Genomic DNA, 17,323 nt, shown 5'->3' with positions numbered 1-17,323 from the left:
GCTGCCCTACTTTCGTATCAGTTCCATCGTGGACCCCGCCGCCACGGCTGCCTCGGTCTTTGTGCCTTCGCTCATGTGGAACCTTCTGCCTTCAGTATGTCCTCCTTCCCTTTCTACTTTGAGAGCCCAAAGCTATACTATTTTTCAGGTCCCACTTAAATTGCCTCCCCTCTAGGACTCCTCCCTTGTTCTCTCCTCTTCCCTATTGGACGTGTTCTTTCCTGTGTCTTGTTTAATTCTTTCCCTAAATGCTAAAGGAAGTCGAGAGCACAGAGATCACTGCCATTTCATTTACTTTGTGCTATCCTTCTATTTTTCCGGCCAGGAGATTTTTCAAGATCTCAGGTCAGTTTTGCCTGCTACACTGGAAGCTGACTTTTTTTATGACGCCTATAATGAGTTTATTTCTTTAACAGGCAAAATAATCCCTGGTTCCTTTGAGCTTTCCTAAAAGGGCATTTCTCCCGCCGCCCCCCCACCCCCCCATTAAATAGCTTGGTTGTTTTTCTCTGCCTCTCTCCAACTTTTCTTTCCCGCTCAATTTCTTTTGCTCTCCCTCTTCCTTCTCTTCCACTTCCTTCCTCTCCTCCTCCTCTTCTTCTTCCCTCTTCCTTTCTTTTTAAATGTGTAATTTCAGTTTAATTTAGCCCTGTGTTGAAGTCCAGCTATCTATAGAACTTTGACATTGGCATTAGAGAGGATAAAAAAAACAAAGAGCGCCTGGGTGGCTCAGTCGTTTACGTGTCTACCTTCAGCTCCCGTCATGATCCCATGGGCCTGGGATGGAGTCCCGCATGGACTCCTGCATCGGCTCCCTGCTCAGCGGGGAGTCTACTACTCCCTCTACCCAGCTGCCCCGCTTGTGCTCGCTGTCTCTCTCGCTCTCCCAAAAATAAATAAATAAATAAAATCCTAAAAAAGAGAGAGAGGATTAAAAAAAAAAAAAATTAAGAACAATCTCTCCCCTCAAGGAATTGGCAATCTACTCAGAAAGAAATCTGCAAAAACTAATGATGACACAATGCAGACTAAGATATGCCTGGGGAACTGGAGATTAATCCTCACTTGAAACAAATAATGCAATACACACACACAAAAGCTATCTTAAAAACAAACTAAAGAAACTTGTAACATTTTGGGGCACCTGGGTGGCTCAGTCGGTTAATCAGTTAATCGCCTGCCCAGGGCTCACTCAGGTCATGATCCCAGAGTCCTGGGATCAAGCCCCACATCGGGCTCCCTGTTCAGCAGGGAGTCTGCTTCTCCCTCTGCCCCTAACCCGGCTCGTGTTCTCTCTTTCTCTCACTCTCTCTTGTCTCTCTCTCAAATAAATAAACAAAATCTTAAAAAAAAAAAAGAAACATAACATTTAAAAAATATTATTAGTTTTACTAACAGAGAACCCAAGATACAAATGAGTTATAATTTATGGAAAGTTCTTCCAACTTTCATGAAATAGAAAACCAAGTCCATTGTTATTGTCAGTTCAAAAACTAATCAGTTACATTTATATGGAAAAGATAAAGTGACTTTCTTCCATAGTTATTTAAGCAAAAATTAACCTAACTTTCATTTATAGCATAAAATTTCATTTTTTTTTTGGTTTGCTTTTTCAAGTTGGATAGGTATTATGCAGCATTTTAATAGACCCCAAGTGCTCTATGACAATATTTATAAGGTGATGTTTGCCTTATATGGAAGAGATTTGAAAAGGGAACACTACAGTGAGATGGCGAGAAGTTATCTAGCATACGTAGTGGTCCAGTACACATTTTTTTTTGGATATCTTTTTTTTGATTATGTTATGTTAGTCACCATACATTACATTAGTTTTTGATGTAGTGTTCCATGATTCATTGTTTGCGTATAACACCCAGTGCTCCATGCAGTACGTGCCCTCTTTAATACCCATCACCAGGCTAACCCATCCCCCCACCCCCCTCCCCTCTAGAACCCTCAGTTTGTTTCTCAGAGTCCATCCTCTCTCATGGTTCATCTCCCCCTCTGATTTCCCCCCCTTCATTCTTCCTCTCCTGCTATCTTTTTTTTTTTTTTAACGTATAACGTATTATTTGTTTCAGAGGTACAGGTCTGTGATTCAACAGTCTTAACACAATTCACAGTGCTCACCATAGCACATACCTTCCCCAATGTCTCTCACCCAGCCACCCCATCCCTCCCACCCCCCACCACTCCAGCAACCCTCAGTTTCTTTCCTGAGATTAGGAATTCCTCATATCAGTGAGGTCATATGATACATGTCTTTCTCTGATTGACTTATTTCGCTCAGCATAATACCCTCCAGTTCCATCCACATCGTTGCAAATGGCAAGATTTCATTCCTTTTGATGGCTGCATAATATTCCATTGTACACATTTTTGACCCTAACAAGCCAAACGACTGCCTTTCCCTGGCGTATTAGTGGCCCACTTGGCTAGTTCTGCACTTCTCATCAGTCAGCCAGACCACTACTGAAGCTAAAGTCTCCTTCCCTAGCAGTGCTAAATGGCAATTTTATTTACATCTCTGTCAGTCTCAAATGGGCTCTTTCATATCTTCTAACCATCACCTCCAAAAACATAGGTCTTCATACACCTATCAATATATGACATTAATAACATAATCAATGTATTAATTTACTTTTGTATAAAAGAAATAGAAATAGTCCACTATGTGAGAACATAATGCAACCTTAGCAACTGAGGTTATGACATTTTTGTTGTTGATTTTTGTTACCAGAATCAGAACATGTCTCAAACATGAGGCAGTAAGTTTACTGAAATTAATCAAAATAAGACAAAAGTGTGGTTCAAGCACACATGTATAAACCAAAATGATGATGAACACAGACAAGGAGAGAGAGGGGTCAGAGAATCAAAGGCTGTCATCCCATCCCCCCTTCCTTCACAGACAAAATCCCACTATCATATTGGCTTCCATTTTTGTTCTTCACATATTTAAAACCTGCATTTCAAAATACCTTGCACATTGAAAAGTAACAACACAAAACTTAGTGAGCAATCGATTGCTCTAATGAAAATTTTGGATAATGATTGTCACTACACTGGAGTTATTCATCGGTGGTGTCAGGCATATACACATTTGCAATGTCGCAATTTATCAGCTTAAAAAACCCAGCCAGCATATGAGTGAAACATACTACAGTTCTCCCATTATTAACAACAGGAAACATAAATATAACCTCCTTTCATCCAGGGTATCCTTAGCAACATTTGCAATGCATTTTATTATTATATTCACATAAACAATGCAGAAGAAAATTTAAAGCAAAACAGAGAGGTTTGATTTATTTCTATTCCTTTTCAAGATTTCTTCTGATGTGACTCTAAAATAATGAGTAACACTATATTTTAGTCAATAAAACCAATATTCTTTTAAGAAATGAATTATAGAAAAATCAAAAAATACTCTACTCATAGAAAAAGTAATACATTGGCTGGGATTCTGTGTATTTCAAAAATTCTGTCAACAGCATAAATATATTTTAGGGCTGTGACACAAGAACTTTATTTAGCCTATAAATATATTTTTATCTCTACATATTCTATTTTGAGGAACATTGATAGAACAGTTTGCTTCAGCCAAAAATGTTTTCAAGAGAAATCAGATAAAGTTTAGGTTTCCTTTCTCTTTATAAATGCAAAAATGCTACAGAAATTTTGTATAATTAAGAAAAGTAGAAAGAAAAACAATTGCCCATCATCCTACTGTTAGTAATATTTTGCTATAATTTCTCTTAGTTTTTTTTAATGCATAATTTTTGGTTTGGTGTTATTTTTCTCCCATGGTAAGAACACAATTTGGTATCTTTTCCCCACCGGCTTTAAGTAAAAGGAAAAGGATATTAGAATGATACCCAAATTCCCATCCACCTCTCCTGCTGACAAGTTTATATCATTTTGACAAATCACTTATCTCTCGAAGCGTTAGCTTGTCTACAAAATTGGGATGATGCTGATGTTTGTCTGTCATGATCTAACCCAAGTGAGTGTGTGTCTTCACTACAGTCAGGTTCTTGTTGGTGAATACTGGTGACCTACAGTAACCAGGACTCTTCTCAGGCTACCTTGCTGTCGGGATCTGTAACGATGAGAGCAAGTCTCAGTGATTTCTCCCAGACACGAAAACATTCCACAACTTTCAGGACCATCAGTTCTCTATCTCCAGGAAACCTCACAGCAATCTTCATGGAAGTGTCACTCTAAGGCAGAGATAGCCACCCTATGCTAAGGTGGGGAGCAGTGATCTAATTAGAACAGGTCATGAAGTCTAAAGTCCTTCATGATCTGTACCCTCTGATACCTCAGAAGTATCAGGCTGATGGGCTCTCAAGATTTAATACACCATTCAGGGAATGCAAACTGGTGCAGACACGCTGGAAAACAGTATGGAGGTTCCCCAAAAAGTCAAAAATAGAAACACCGTAGGACCCAGCAATTGCACTACTAGGTATTTACTCAAAGAATACAAAAATGCAGATTCGAAGGGGTACATGATTTCCAATGTTTATAGCAGCATTATCAACAATAGCCAAACTATGGAAAGAGCCCAAATGTCCATCAACTGATGAATAGATAAAGAAGAGGTGGTATACACACACACACACACACACACACACACACACACACACACACAATGCAATATTACTCAGCCATCAAAAGGAATGAAATCGTGCCTTTCACAATGTAGATGGAGCTAGAGTGTATTATGCTGAACGAAATAAGTCACAGAAAGACAAATACCATATGATCTCACTCACATGTGGAATTTAAGAAACAAAACAGATGAACAAAGGGGAAGGGGGGAAAAAGAGAGAGGGAAACAAGCTGTAAGAGACTCTTTAAGGCAGAGAACAAACTGAGGGTTGCTGAAGCAGAGGCGGGTGGTGGGATGGGTTAAATGGGTGATGGGTATTAAGGAAGGCACTTGTGATGATGAGCACTGGGTATTGTATGTAAGTGATGAATCACTGAATTCTACTCCTGAAACCAATATTGCACTTTATGTTAACTAAAATTTAAATAAAAATTTGAAGAAAGATTCAATACACCATTCAGGCAAATTTGCATATGTCTATAAAGTATTTCTATCTGATCAACATAGTTGGAACATCATTCATTCCACCAGTGAGAAAATACCTCCAGCATTCCTTATGTTAAATAATGAATTCTAATAAAAAAATCACAAAATGATATCTGAAACACCAGTGTAGATATTCCTGGAGTATGGGTCAATGTCTTTCAAATATTACCAATCACCTCTGGAATATGTATTAGAATCCTTGAATTGTTGACCAAATGTCTATGGGTTATAAATAAAAACTGATATACACACATTTATATCACATTGTCCACAACAAAGTTTTTTGTTTGTTGTTTTTTGAGAGAGAGAGCGCGTGAGAGAGAGAGCAGGGAGGGGCAGATGGAGAGAGAGAATCTCAAGCAGGCTCCAAGCCCAATACAGAGCAGACACAGGACTCCATCCCACAACCCTGAGATCATGACCTGAGCCAAAGTCAAGAGTCTGACGCTTACTTAACTAGCTTAACTGGCTGAGCCATCCAGGAGCCCCATGACGAAGTATTTTAGAGATTATGAACAACTGAAACTATGTCATATACCACCATAAATTTTCAAAAAAATCACTTAATAAATAGTATTGAGCTCCTAAAAATGGACCAAGCACTATTCTAGGGTTTGGGAATATGGAAATGAAAAAGAGAAATCTCTGCTTTCATGGGCATTATACTGACAATTAGTACTCTCAATAAACTATTTGTAGAATAAGTGAATGGTTGATATCTTTCTTTTTTACTGTTATGAATATGTTGAGGCTGCTACTGCTGATGATTTATTATGTACCTTCTATATACATGGTGTGACATATATGTGTGTGTATATATATGTATATAGGGAGAGATTAAAACATGAGCATTTTTCTTAAACACTATTGTTAATTACTACATGGTATGTCAAAGCAATCAGCTTAGCCACTTTTCCTTTCCTTGGCATTTAAGCTAGTTTAAATTTTTTATAATAAAAATAATATTGTGAGAAACAATTCTGTGATACAGCTCATAAAATCTACTTAAAATAAAATAAAAATCTACTTAATAAAACTACTCTAACTCATCTTTCCTCCTCTCAACCATATTTAAATTGAACGTACTATTTATGCCTGAGGGCCAAGCACTTCACTTCTCTGGAAATGCTGTCATGTGCCCATATTAGACTGACCTTTCCTGTTCTAATTTGTAAGGGATAGCCTTGGCAAAGCTGTGGTGAGGAGGAGAGTGGACACTTTGAGAGAAAAAAAATACATTGTGAGAAACTTCTAAGGGTAAAATCCTACCCTCCTCAGGGTCTTTCTCTTTCTCCTGCTCCTCTCCCTTCCCTCTCCCCTGCTCTCCTCCCCTCTCTTCCCTCCTTTCCCTTCCTTTCTTGAAGTATTTCCTCTGCCAGTCTCAATGCTCCCAGCCTTTATGTCACTTGGTAGCTAAGTTAGAACTATTTTCCAACCCTGGAATATTCTGTCCTTAGACCTGAAATGGCCTACCAGGCACTGTGATTCCTTCTAAATGGTGGGAGGTACAAAAATGTGTTCTTTATTTCTGAGGGGACATCCCAACATGCCCCAGAATATACAAGTCTTATATCCTACACTGTTGAGGACAAGACCCTAAAGGGTTTTATTTCCTCCCTTTCTGGTATTGGCTGCATTTGCTGATTCTTGCATATCTGGTCAAAATAACAAATAAGTGATATAATGAACCAATGTGATGTTCTGCAGATCATCTCAACAGCCCAGGTCCTTTTGACTATATTATGACAGAAGAGAAAATTTAACATAGATCTGGAACAAAATCATTAATTGTCTACTCTTATCCATCCCAAGTGAATGCAAACTATTTCTGACCCTCTTCCTAAAGGATTGAAAAAGGATGAATTCACCGTATCAAAAGCCGCACATTATCTACATTATGCCAAGGATCCTGCTTTGGCAAATATATCACACATCTGGCACAACGTACTCTCATTCTTCAGGATTTTTCTGGTTTAAATAGAATATGATGGGGACCATCAATTCTGCATCTAGTTGAAAGGCAGCAATAATCCCAGCTGTTCCCCCATGAAACTTAAAATAATTGTGACTTACTATTTTGGCAGGGGATAGGAGAGTTCCAACTGGCCTTCTCCCCTTGACAACTCTTATTCCACAGACCAAGCAATCAATATGGAGGTTCTTCCAACTGCTGAGTACGCCTTTTATAATTACTCATCTGGGAATGGGAAAATGACCACGTGTGGTTCTAGGGACTTATTATGAGTAGGACCTGGGCCAAGATTCCATTTATTGTCTGACTCCCAACTAGCTCAACTGTAACAGGGAAATTATATGTTGCCACTTTGTGCGTCCCTTTGGGGCAATACTGGGGCATTGTTACCACGTGCCCTTCAATGCCCTTTCTCCTGGGAACTCAACCTTCATTTCACTAAATGGGCTCTGGGTTTGAAAACTGGCTCATTTCTGGAAATCAGGCAAGATATTATGACTTTTTACTGGGGAGACTGCCCTCAGTCTCCTATCTTTGACTACTTTTGACTGTGTACATTTTGTAGTATCTATGTTGGCTGCCTTCTATCTTGCCCTATAGGATACTGTATTCTATTAATCATCTCCATATCCTAAAACAGCAAAATTCAAAAAGGCTATTTAAAAGGGATACTACTTGACAAGAGCTAGGAAAATCTACAATTTTTTATTCCTTGCATGCTAACAAATCAGCCAACCACAATTTCAAGAGTGTCTATTGAAGATGTAAGACTTCTTGGTCAGAGACACAGAATGGTTTGTTATTCATAGCAACAGTAGTAGTAGCCAGAATATAAGCATCTTTTTTTTTAAAGATTTTATTCATTTACTTGAGAGAGAGCATGAGATGGGGGAGGGTCAGAGGGAGAAGCAGACTCCCCGCTGAGCAGGGAGCCCGATGCGGGACTTGATCTTGGGACTCCAGGATCATGGCCTGAGCCAAAGGCAGGTGCTTAACCAACTGAGCCACCCAGGCGCCCCAGAATATAAGCATCTTTTGTGCTGGTTCCTTAAGCCCCGTCTCCCAAAAGGGAATGCAAAAGAGGTAAGATGAAGCCTGACCATGCAGCAGGATGTGCTATAGGAGAGGAACCCTGAGCTTAGGGAACTTGAATATTTTACAGTGAAAAATAAGAGAATTATTCCTTGTTTTAGAGAGACATTATCTTTATTACACTAGACAGTAAGGATGCCTGCCCTTTGCTTTGGAGAGGAACACTACCTCTATCTTCCAAGGCTGTTTGCTATACAAACATCCTTTAAAAGATAATTGAAACAAGAGGTAGTCAATGCCTCACTTCTCAAGATGTGGAGAACATGAGAAACTCATGGATAATTGTGTCCCAAAACTGATTACATACGTTGAAAAGGTTCACAATATTTGTTCAGTAAAATTTGTAAGATTTATGAAAGCATTATAATGCTGATCTGGAGAAGTAAAACCTTGTTGAAGAGATCGCAGTGTTTTTTTTAGGTTAATAATTTATTAATGATTGCCTTGTTAATAATTAAGATTATTTATTTATGTTAATTAAGATTTTCAACTTTTGGATTATATGATGATGTTTTGTTGATTATAGAGAGGTCTGTCTCCTTGACTCTAAAATTTTATTATATAATTATATTCCATTGGAACTAAGATCTCAAAAATGAAAAAAGGTGCCATTATTCTATTTACCACGAAGAAAAAAATGATCTATAACTATACGTTGCAATGCTTTATCACCATATCCACTGTGAACTGTGTAATTATTTTAGAGATTTTAAATTATGGGAAATAGATGTGTCTTAAAATGAATGAAATATGTATTTATTGTCTGCCTTCCCCAGCTAGAATATAAACTCAAGAGGAAGGTAGGGATTCTATGTTAATCATTAATATGTGCCCAATGCCTAGAACAATGTCTGGCACATAACAGATAGTCAGTAAATTTTTGCTGAATATAGGAAAAAACAACCGGTTCTATTTCCCTCTCCTTTCTCTAGTGAGAAGTAGAGAAGGCAAAGAATTTGTACCAGTCTATCCCATAATGGTTCAACTGCTTCAGAAAGCCATGCCTACTCTTCAGTAACAATGTGAAGTAGTTCTCAATCTCCCTTTTGCAAGAACCCAGCTCAAGGTTGGCAGTTAACCTAAGAAACACATACTCTAAAAACCAGCTACCATCCACTATTTTAAGAATGTAATCAACTTCTCTGTACTTCCTTTTGATCTTCTGTTTACCTCTTGAGCCCCTCTCCCTTAAGTAAAATGTCAAAATAGATTCATCACTACCTTCAAAAAAAAAAAAAAAGTCTAAAACAGTAGTTCTCAACTCTGCTTACGTACAGAATTATCTAGGGAGCTTTAGAAACATACCCGTTCCTGGGCCCTATTCAGACTAATTAAATCAGAATTTCTTGGAGCAAGACGCAAACACAGGTATGCTGTAAAAGCTGTCCAGGTGAATCTAATGCATGCTGGAAAATTCAGAACCACTGGTTCATGCCGCTCCATTAACAGCATATACACACGCGCCAACCAGGAAGCTCTGCCTTGCCTCTCCTGTGTGCGCAGAGATTTGATCACTTGCTGGATGAGAAAAGGCTTTTTAAAATAAATCACTGATATTCCCTCAGAGTGAAAATCCAATATGCTTTCATAACACGTTCTTACAACTATCTCATTTGATCCTCAAACACACAGGTAAGGAAGATATAGCAAATATTATCATCTCTAAAATTGCAAAGAATCTGAATCTCAGTAATTTGCTCAAGAGAAAAAGAAGGGTATGCACGTTTTATCTTCTCTATTTCAGGATCTTAAGAAAGTCAGAATAACTGTTTGAAACTATCATTTTATCTCTATATTCAAACAGCATTTCCTAATCAACGTGTTAACATTAGGAAAACACTGAGGGAAGATCTGATTACTGTGAGCCGTTCATTCATTCAACACTCACTGAATATTGACCTGTTTGTGGAGTGCCTGCAATGTTCCCGCTGCTAATCTAAGGCAGGCTGAGTTTTCCCTGTAAATTTTACTCTGCCCCAGTACCCTCTAACTTTTCCCACGCTCCTGCCTCTCACCACCCTGGTGGCCTTCCTTTGCCTACCTTGGTTTAAGCCAGTGTTCTAGGTATAGCTAATAGCACAAGTCTCCTCATGCTGTTCCAATGTCTGAAAGACTGTTCATTCTCTTTTGAACTACAGTGTCCTACTTTCGTCATGCATCAGGCCATGAATCTCTGCTCTTCCTTTCCGCTTGCTAGTTTTTAATCAGCGAGTTTGGGGCTCCTTGAAAACAGATTGAAACATGCAAAGAATAGTATCCAAATAACCATTGGAGAATTAAAACTTGAGAACTGGGGTCAATTTTGTTTTTTGTCCTCCCAGAGAAAGCAAAGTCCTCTATCTCTAATGTGCTAGAAACCATTTTTCCTGGAGGGTGAAGAAAGCCATTAAACTCTCATTATCATTTTATAAAGTTGGAAGCATTTGCTAGGACCATAAGAGGGATAGCTCCAGCAACAAGAAAATCTGCACTTAAATGATCTTATGCCCATAAATGAAAGGGACTTACAATAAAGCATTTTCCTGAAACAACCATAAAAGACTCTTAGAATCAAAAGTCACCATGATAAAAATGTTGGCAAAATAGGCAGACTGTTCTAATGCTCTTTAGGGACAAACCTAACTTCCTCCTGGGGCATTATAACATTATTAAAAAGTTAATAGGATATCAGCCATCCTTAGAAACCTTTAATCCCAAGGATTTATATTACACAATTAAAGTCCTCATTAAAGAATTTATCATCCATAGACATTTAAATTTATATAGAGATGGTAATTCCCTTTGGTTTTTATGTAGTTTCTTTTTAAATTTGAAATGAGGATGGGATGCAGAATCCACTGTTTCTAAGTACATATTTAAAACTGACATTTCACAAATACTATTCCACCCAGACCATCAACATGTTCTGTACATATTTTGGGGGAAATATCCTGTATTATTTTCTTCCTAAGCAAATGTTTACTATTACTCTAAAGGTTCTAATATGATGTACAATAAGTTGGGTGACCATACATCAATTTTTGCCTGGGACAGTCCTGGTTTATGCCTTTGTTCCTGCATAATTATCAACAGCGTTCCCCTTCTCTCTCAAAAGTATCTTAGTCTGGACGACAAATTATATGGGCACCCTAAGAATTTTAGTTTAACACAGTTTAACCTGTTTCCCAAACTTACTTTACCGTGAAATCCGTTTAACCCAGAACATGTATCAACCCCCTAGGAAATGATATTTTACAGCTTTCCTAATTAATACTTAAAACAGTATCCGACAGTTTAATTTTGCGAAAATTTATTCTTATCCTTTTCTTCGTAGGAACCATAAAAAATCACGTGCAGGAAGTAGGCATAATAGAAGAAACTGCAGACACATTTAAACCTATGGGAGGAGGACGCACTGCACAGCCTCTTTTCCGGGTTATGGACGTTGTGGAACCATAGCTATGGATCATCTAGTCTGCCATCCTCCAGGGCGCCGTGGGACCAAGTCTACCATAGCTTTCTCAACTCAGCTGCACGTTAATGAATGCACTGCGGGGTTTAGAGCTGCAATCCTTAGATTTTGCTTGCCGCTATCTTAAGCACCTAAATTCACTTCCTCGCACTACTTACCACCTACAAACCCCCTTGAATGTTGCTGGTCGATGCCAAAACAAAACAAAACAAAAAACAAAAAAACACTGCCTCGTAGTCAATGGTAGGACTGCACTCATACAAGTTTTGTGGTCACCGAATCTCCATTCAATTCCCCTACCAGCCTTAGCCGGGCTGGCGGAAGAAAACAGCAGAACCAGAGTAATTTATCTGCTCTAGGGTGGCATGTTTTTGTACGTGGCAATACATGTCCCAGGAAGTGTAGTCGGTCTGAGAGGGGAATAGCAGCTTTGGAGACAGGAACCCATGACTAGGGTGCACTCAAGGCAACTGTCCTATTTTGCTTGGGCCAGTGTTTCTTTTGATGGGGTGAATGAGGGCGAGTACAGATTTCTGTCACAACCATTGTCCCAGGACATCACAGCAGGAAACATTCAAACCCACAGATATCAAAAACACACCAATAGAACTCAAATTCTTCAAGTACTTTAAGTTTTCCACCTGATTCACTTTTAACAGCAAGCTCACCTCCAGAATAAATCATTATCCAAGGAAAACCCACTCATTGCATTAAAACAGACAAATGACTCCTGCCAATAAGAAAGTCAACTGCTGCCTCAAATAAATTATTTATAGCTCCCAAGTTACTCAGTGTTCTCTGGAAACCATTTTCTGGAGAATATTTGGGTCCCAAAAAGACTTTACAATATTGTCCCACATCATCCTTAAATGTTGATATGCACCAGCCTTTTTTTTTCTTTTGTAATAGTAGCTAACACCTATACAGAGCTTCCTGTGTCCATGCATGGTTCTGAACACTTTTGATGCATGTATTTATTCAATCCTCCTAACAATCTTCTGAGACACAAATATCACCATCCCTATTAACAGATAAAGAAAGTGTGATGCAGAGAAGTTTACTAACCTGCCTGTGATTATCTGGCTAGTAGGTAATAGCCTGTCATGCCCTCATTTACCAAACTGCACCTTTCTTTACAATAGAGTAGGTCTTTATTTGAAAACTTTTGAGGACAAGTACTAGGTCTTTCTTATTTTCCTTTTTCCAACAATTCATGCCCTACTTTATGTATTACAAGCAATCAAGAATGGATATAATAAATATTTTAATCAATAGTAGTTATGTTTCAGATAGATGAAAGACCAATGTTCTACAAAGATGTGCCTGGGGCATAGTAAATGTTCAATAAATATTTACTGATTCTTTCTGATAATGTGGATAGAGACTATGCCAACATTTCCTACAAATAGTATTATTTCCTAGTTCTTTAGTCTAATAAAATTGAATAAAAATTTAATAACGTACTTCCCAAAATAAAATTGTTTGACTGTCAGTTTAAGCCCATGAATACCAAAAACACTCTGAGCCACTTTTTTAAACTGTTCATTTTTTCTTTCCAATGGTTAAGATTCTCTACTGGATTGTCCCTCCAAAATTCCTGTCTACCCAGATCCTCAGAATATGACCTTATTTGGAAATAGGGTCTTTGCAGAAGTAATTAGTGAAGACAAAATCATACTAGAACACACTGGGCCCCAACAGTGCATGCCCTTATAAGAAGGTCATGTGACAACAGAGACTTACAGGGAAAACACCACGTGATGACAGAGACAGATGTGAAGGTGATGCACCTACAAGCTAAGAAAAACCAAGGATTTCTGGCAACCACCAGAAGCTGAGAGAGGCCTGGAACACATTCTCCCTCAGAACCTCCCTCAGAACAGAAAGAACAAAGCTTGCGGACAACTTGGCTTTGGACCTCTAGCCTCCACAACTGTGAGAGAATACATTTCTGTTGTTCTAAGGCACCCAGTTTGTGCTAATTTGCTATTGGCAGCTCTAGGAAGCAAATGGAGACACTAATGTCAAATTTGGGTACGGTTCATTGTTAGGTAGAAATTTGCTGATGCCTTAATTGTTTTGACATTAACCAGGAAAACTATTGTTTTTTTATGCTATCACTCTTTTCTCTTGTAAACATACATGATCTTCATTTATCTAAAATGATCACTTTTCAAAGCAGTATGTAAGTATCTTATTTAAGCTTTTGAATAACCTACCTCTGCCAGTTAATTATTTGTTGCTATATGGTGATGTGAAACTAATACTATATTTTCTCCATTAACAATAGACCATTTCATTCCTGCCTGACAGATGATGCTTTAGGTTTCTCATATTGTGCAATTAATTTGATAGAACCTTTAGTAAAAGACAAGTCAGACCTTCTCCCATTATCTTTTCTAAATGATGACCTTTCCTTCTTGGTTGTTCATAAAAATATACAATAGCTTTGGAAATAATTTCAAAAGCTACAGTTAATCCATTCATTGTTAAATTGTTGAATAATAAATTTGGCAATTATTTTACTAAGTTCACAAAAGAAAAAAATTGCTAAAGTCAGTTCTAAATATATGAAGCCATTTGTGATTAAACAAAAACACATGAACCTTTTATTTTCTCACTCATGTCCCTCCCTTTTTATCCTAAGAATATTTTCAGTTTGAAATAAGGACAAAGAAAAATTATTCATTTAGACTTTGCTTCTGATATCACTTGGCAAGTACATTAAATTCTGAAAACACAACTCAAATATACTTAAAAGTAATAATATTAATTGGAACCTAGAACTACTATTTTTTTTTTAATTTTAGCAATTTCTTCGCTTTCTAAGAAACATCACCTAAGAGGCTAAGTACATTTCTAAGCAACAGGGAGACATATAGGATTTTCAGCGGGCACAAAATATTTACAGTTGGATATTTTTTTCAAATTTTACATTTGGGACTTAAGAGTGTTTGAATCACCAGAAAAGCTTACTTGCTGTTGGCATCACCTATAGATTTAAAGATATACTGGCACTGTATCCCTGGGGAAATAACAGAAAGCTACAAGAGAAGAATATGAGATGAAGGTGCTGACTAGTTTTTTATCCTAGCCATCAAAATATAAATGACAGTTCATTAATTTTTCATATGTAAGGTAAAGGCATAATTATAATTTCTGAAGTGGAAAAAATGTATTAGAGAGGGAGTTTAATAATTGAATGATTTCTCCTCAAATTGTGGGCTAGGGAAGATACACAATATTATAGTCCCTCTTAATTCAACAATTCTACATATGGATGAGGTTGTTGAGTGAGTTACCTCTTCATTAAAACAGATCATATGCTTATATCAGGCTCTCGGATATACATAAAATTAATGCTATATTTTGAAGTTTTCATAGAATATATTTAATGTCTATGGCTATCTTAAATGGCTGAAGCATTTTATATTAAATGAAGACACTCTCTAGAACATAGACATTATATAAAAATTAGTACTGAGGAGTGCCTCGGTGCTCAGTTCGTTAAGTGTCTGGCTCTCGATTTCGGCTCAGGTCATGATCCCAGTCAGGGTCCTCTGATGGAGACCTGCTGCTTCTTCTGTTTCTTCTGCCTCCCTGCTCAGCCGGGAGCCTGCTTCTTTTCCTCTCCCCCCCCAACCCCGCCAACACCCCACATGCATTTGTGTGAAGGCACACACTCTCTCTCAAACAAATCTTTAAAAAAAATTAGTACTGATATCCAGCCATAGAATATTTGCTTTTCTAAGCTATCTAAAAAGAAAAGTATAACATTAAGATTCCTTCCAGAAGCCAGTTCTTTGGCTTAGTGTAAACTTTGTCTTACTTATTACTCTTATGATATCAAATAAAACAAAAAATAAGCCAGCAAGCCACGGGATGTTGGCCAGTGGCCAGCTGGTCTTTTGCAGTGAATGCCGACTCACAAAATCTTGACGTTACCAGACTGCTAGGGAATGGAGAATGGAGAGCGGGACAGAGCGGGTGGGCGCCCACAGCCAAGCCTGCCTGTAAACGGGGAGCACACGTGAATTCAAGAGCTGAGACCAGGGCACAGGGAAATGCTAGAAGGATTAAAGCCCAGATACGTCCTTGTTGTGCTATTTGCATAGGTGCACTGTTTATTAATTCAGCTGTCGGTCCTCAAAAACCAAGAATATTTATAGACGTGAAGCTAAAGGAAGAAACAGCAGAGAAAAGGAATTGGAATCATGGTCTCCACTCCATTAGCCTTGATGGTACCTGTGTGTCTTCCTACAGCTCTGAGCTAATGGAAGCCAAGATATTATGAAAAGGGAACACAGAAGAGGCTCCCACGGGCTCTGAAAACTCATTCCAAAGAGAGGTACAGAACAGAATTACTAAACCACTGAAGGAATCAAAGTCAGCAATCCATTGGGTGAAAGTAACTGCTCCTAGAGTTTGCAAAGGGTCATAATCTTTGAAAAATATTTTCATTACTTTCATCACCACTAAATACAAACAAGGCGGGCAGGCTCTAGGCAAATGGGTCTGCAGTGCCTTTTCTCTTTCCCCAGCCCTGAGGCAGCCAGCAGACTCTTGGCTCATTCCCCAGCAGCATCCCAACCCCACACCACCAAGATTCACATACACATGTGATACACATTTTAGTTACCTGAGATTCTCTGCAGGTAGAGAACCTACTTCATCCAGAACCGTGGGCCAAATTGTTCAACCCTCCTTGAGAACTTCAAGTCTTAGCGTTAAGGCATTTCAAATATTAGTAAGCTGATTAGCACAAAAAGAAGAAGAAAAACAACCACGAGAAGGAAAAAGACAACAGGGGAGTACCTGGTGTGGTTCACTGATGTTACAGCAACCCTGGGAAGATAATGTACAGGTGAGGCTCCGAGAGGCCAGGAAAAGCTTCCCAGGGCATTCACACGGAGATGCTCCTGACCATGGGCTATCTTGCCGTGTAACCAACTGGCAGTATGAGCAAGTCCAAACTTTAATGTATAGGTGCACATGAAATTCAAATGCATTTTCAAAGTGAGAAGCCAAGATTTCATTTTGCAGTCCTCTCCTGCATGCCTCCAAGCAGATTAAACCTACGGGTTGCAGGTTTCTTCCCTTTCCAAATGTACGGTAATAGCCGATTTTCCTCTCAGTCCAGTTTCTTATTAAACATGTATTGTGCTCTTTAGCCACCTCAGTGATTTTGTTGCACTTCAAATAACATATTTCACCTGCTGTTGGAGGAAGTCGTCGAGAGGAGGTGACCACGGTTGACCCTCGAGCTGGACCCAGGCAGGCGGAGGTTCCTCGCCCCGCCGCTGCCCTGGAAATGTTCCTTCTGCCTGCGGTTCCCACCGCCCCAAGCCGTTGGAGAGGACGCCGCGGGGACATGTGATGTATTGTTGGGATCACCTGGACCGTGTGCGTGACCGGAGTCAGTGAGGGCCTCTATATACACGTTTAGGACTTGGCGGGCAGGTGTGGAGCTTTCCTCTGCTTGCAGCGCCTAACACAAGCCTCCCGTGGAAGTTCCCTTGCTTATTAAACCGGCCACCGACCAACACGGCCTGCCTTTTTCTTCCGGCCCTCCCTGCATGCAGGGGCCAATTACAGAGTTCACTGGGGCACTCCTGAGGTCGTGAACCAACACCTGCTTTTTCTCTCAGGGTCAGCAGCCTTTCCCATAGCTTTTGCGATCTAAAAGCCAGCTTAGAGATTGAAA

General features: G+C 39.0%; 1 protein-coding gene across 1 annotated transcript in view; it reads right to left on the bottom strand.

Moving 5' to 3' along the window:
- The window catches only part of LOC114209014 (homeobox and leucine zipper protein Homez-like), a 56,213-nt gene extending 39,221 nt beyond the window's left edge, over positions 1-16,992 (bottom strand). The window contains 2 exon segments of the mRNA XM_088023007.1: positions 9,474-9,686; positions 16,435-16,992. Coding sequence (XP_087879133.1) covers positions 9,474-9,686; positions 16,435-16,992 — 771 coding nt within the window.
- Between the last annotated feature and the right edge of the window lie 331 nt (positions 16,993-17,323).

This window comes from Eumetopias jubatus, unplaced genomic scaffold (genome assembly GCF_037043125.1).
Source record: "Eumetopias jubatus isolate StellerSeaLion01/CBP00866 unplaced genomic scaffold, mEumJub1_p1.0 scaffold_1, whole genome shotgun sequence".
Lineage (NCBI taxonomy): Eukaryota > Metazoa > Chordata > Mammalia > Carnivora > Otariidae > Eumetopias > Eumetopias jubatus.
The sequence above is the reverse complement of the archived record's forward strand: the minus strand, read 5'-3'. Positions and strand labels throughout refer to the sequence as shown.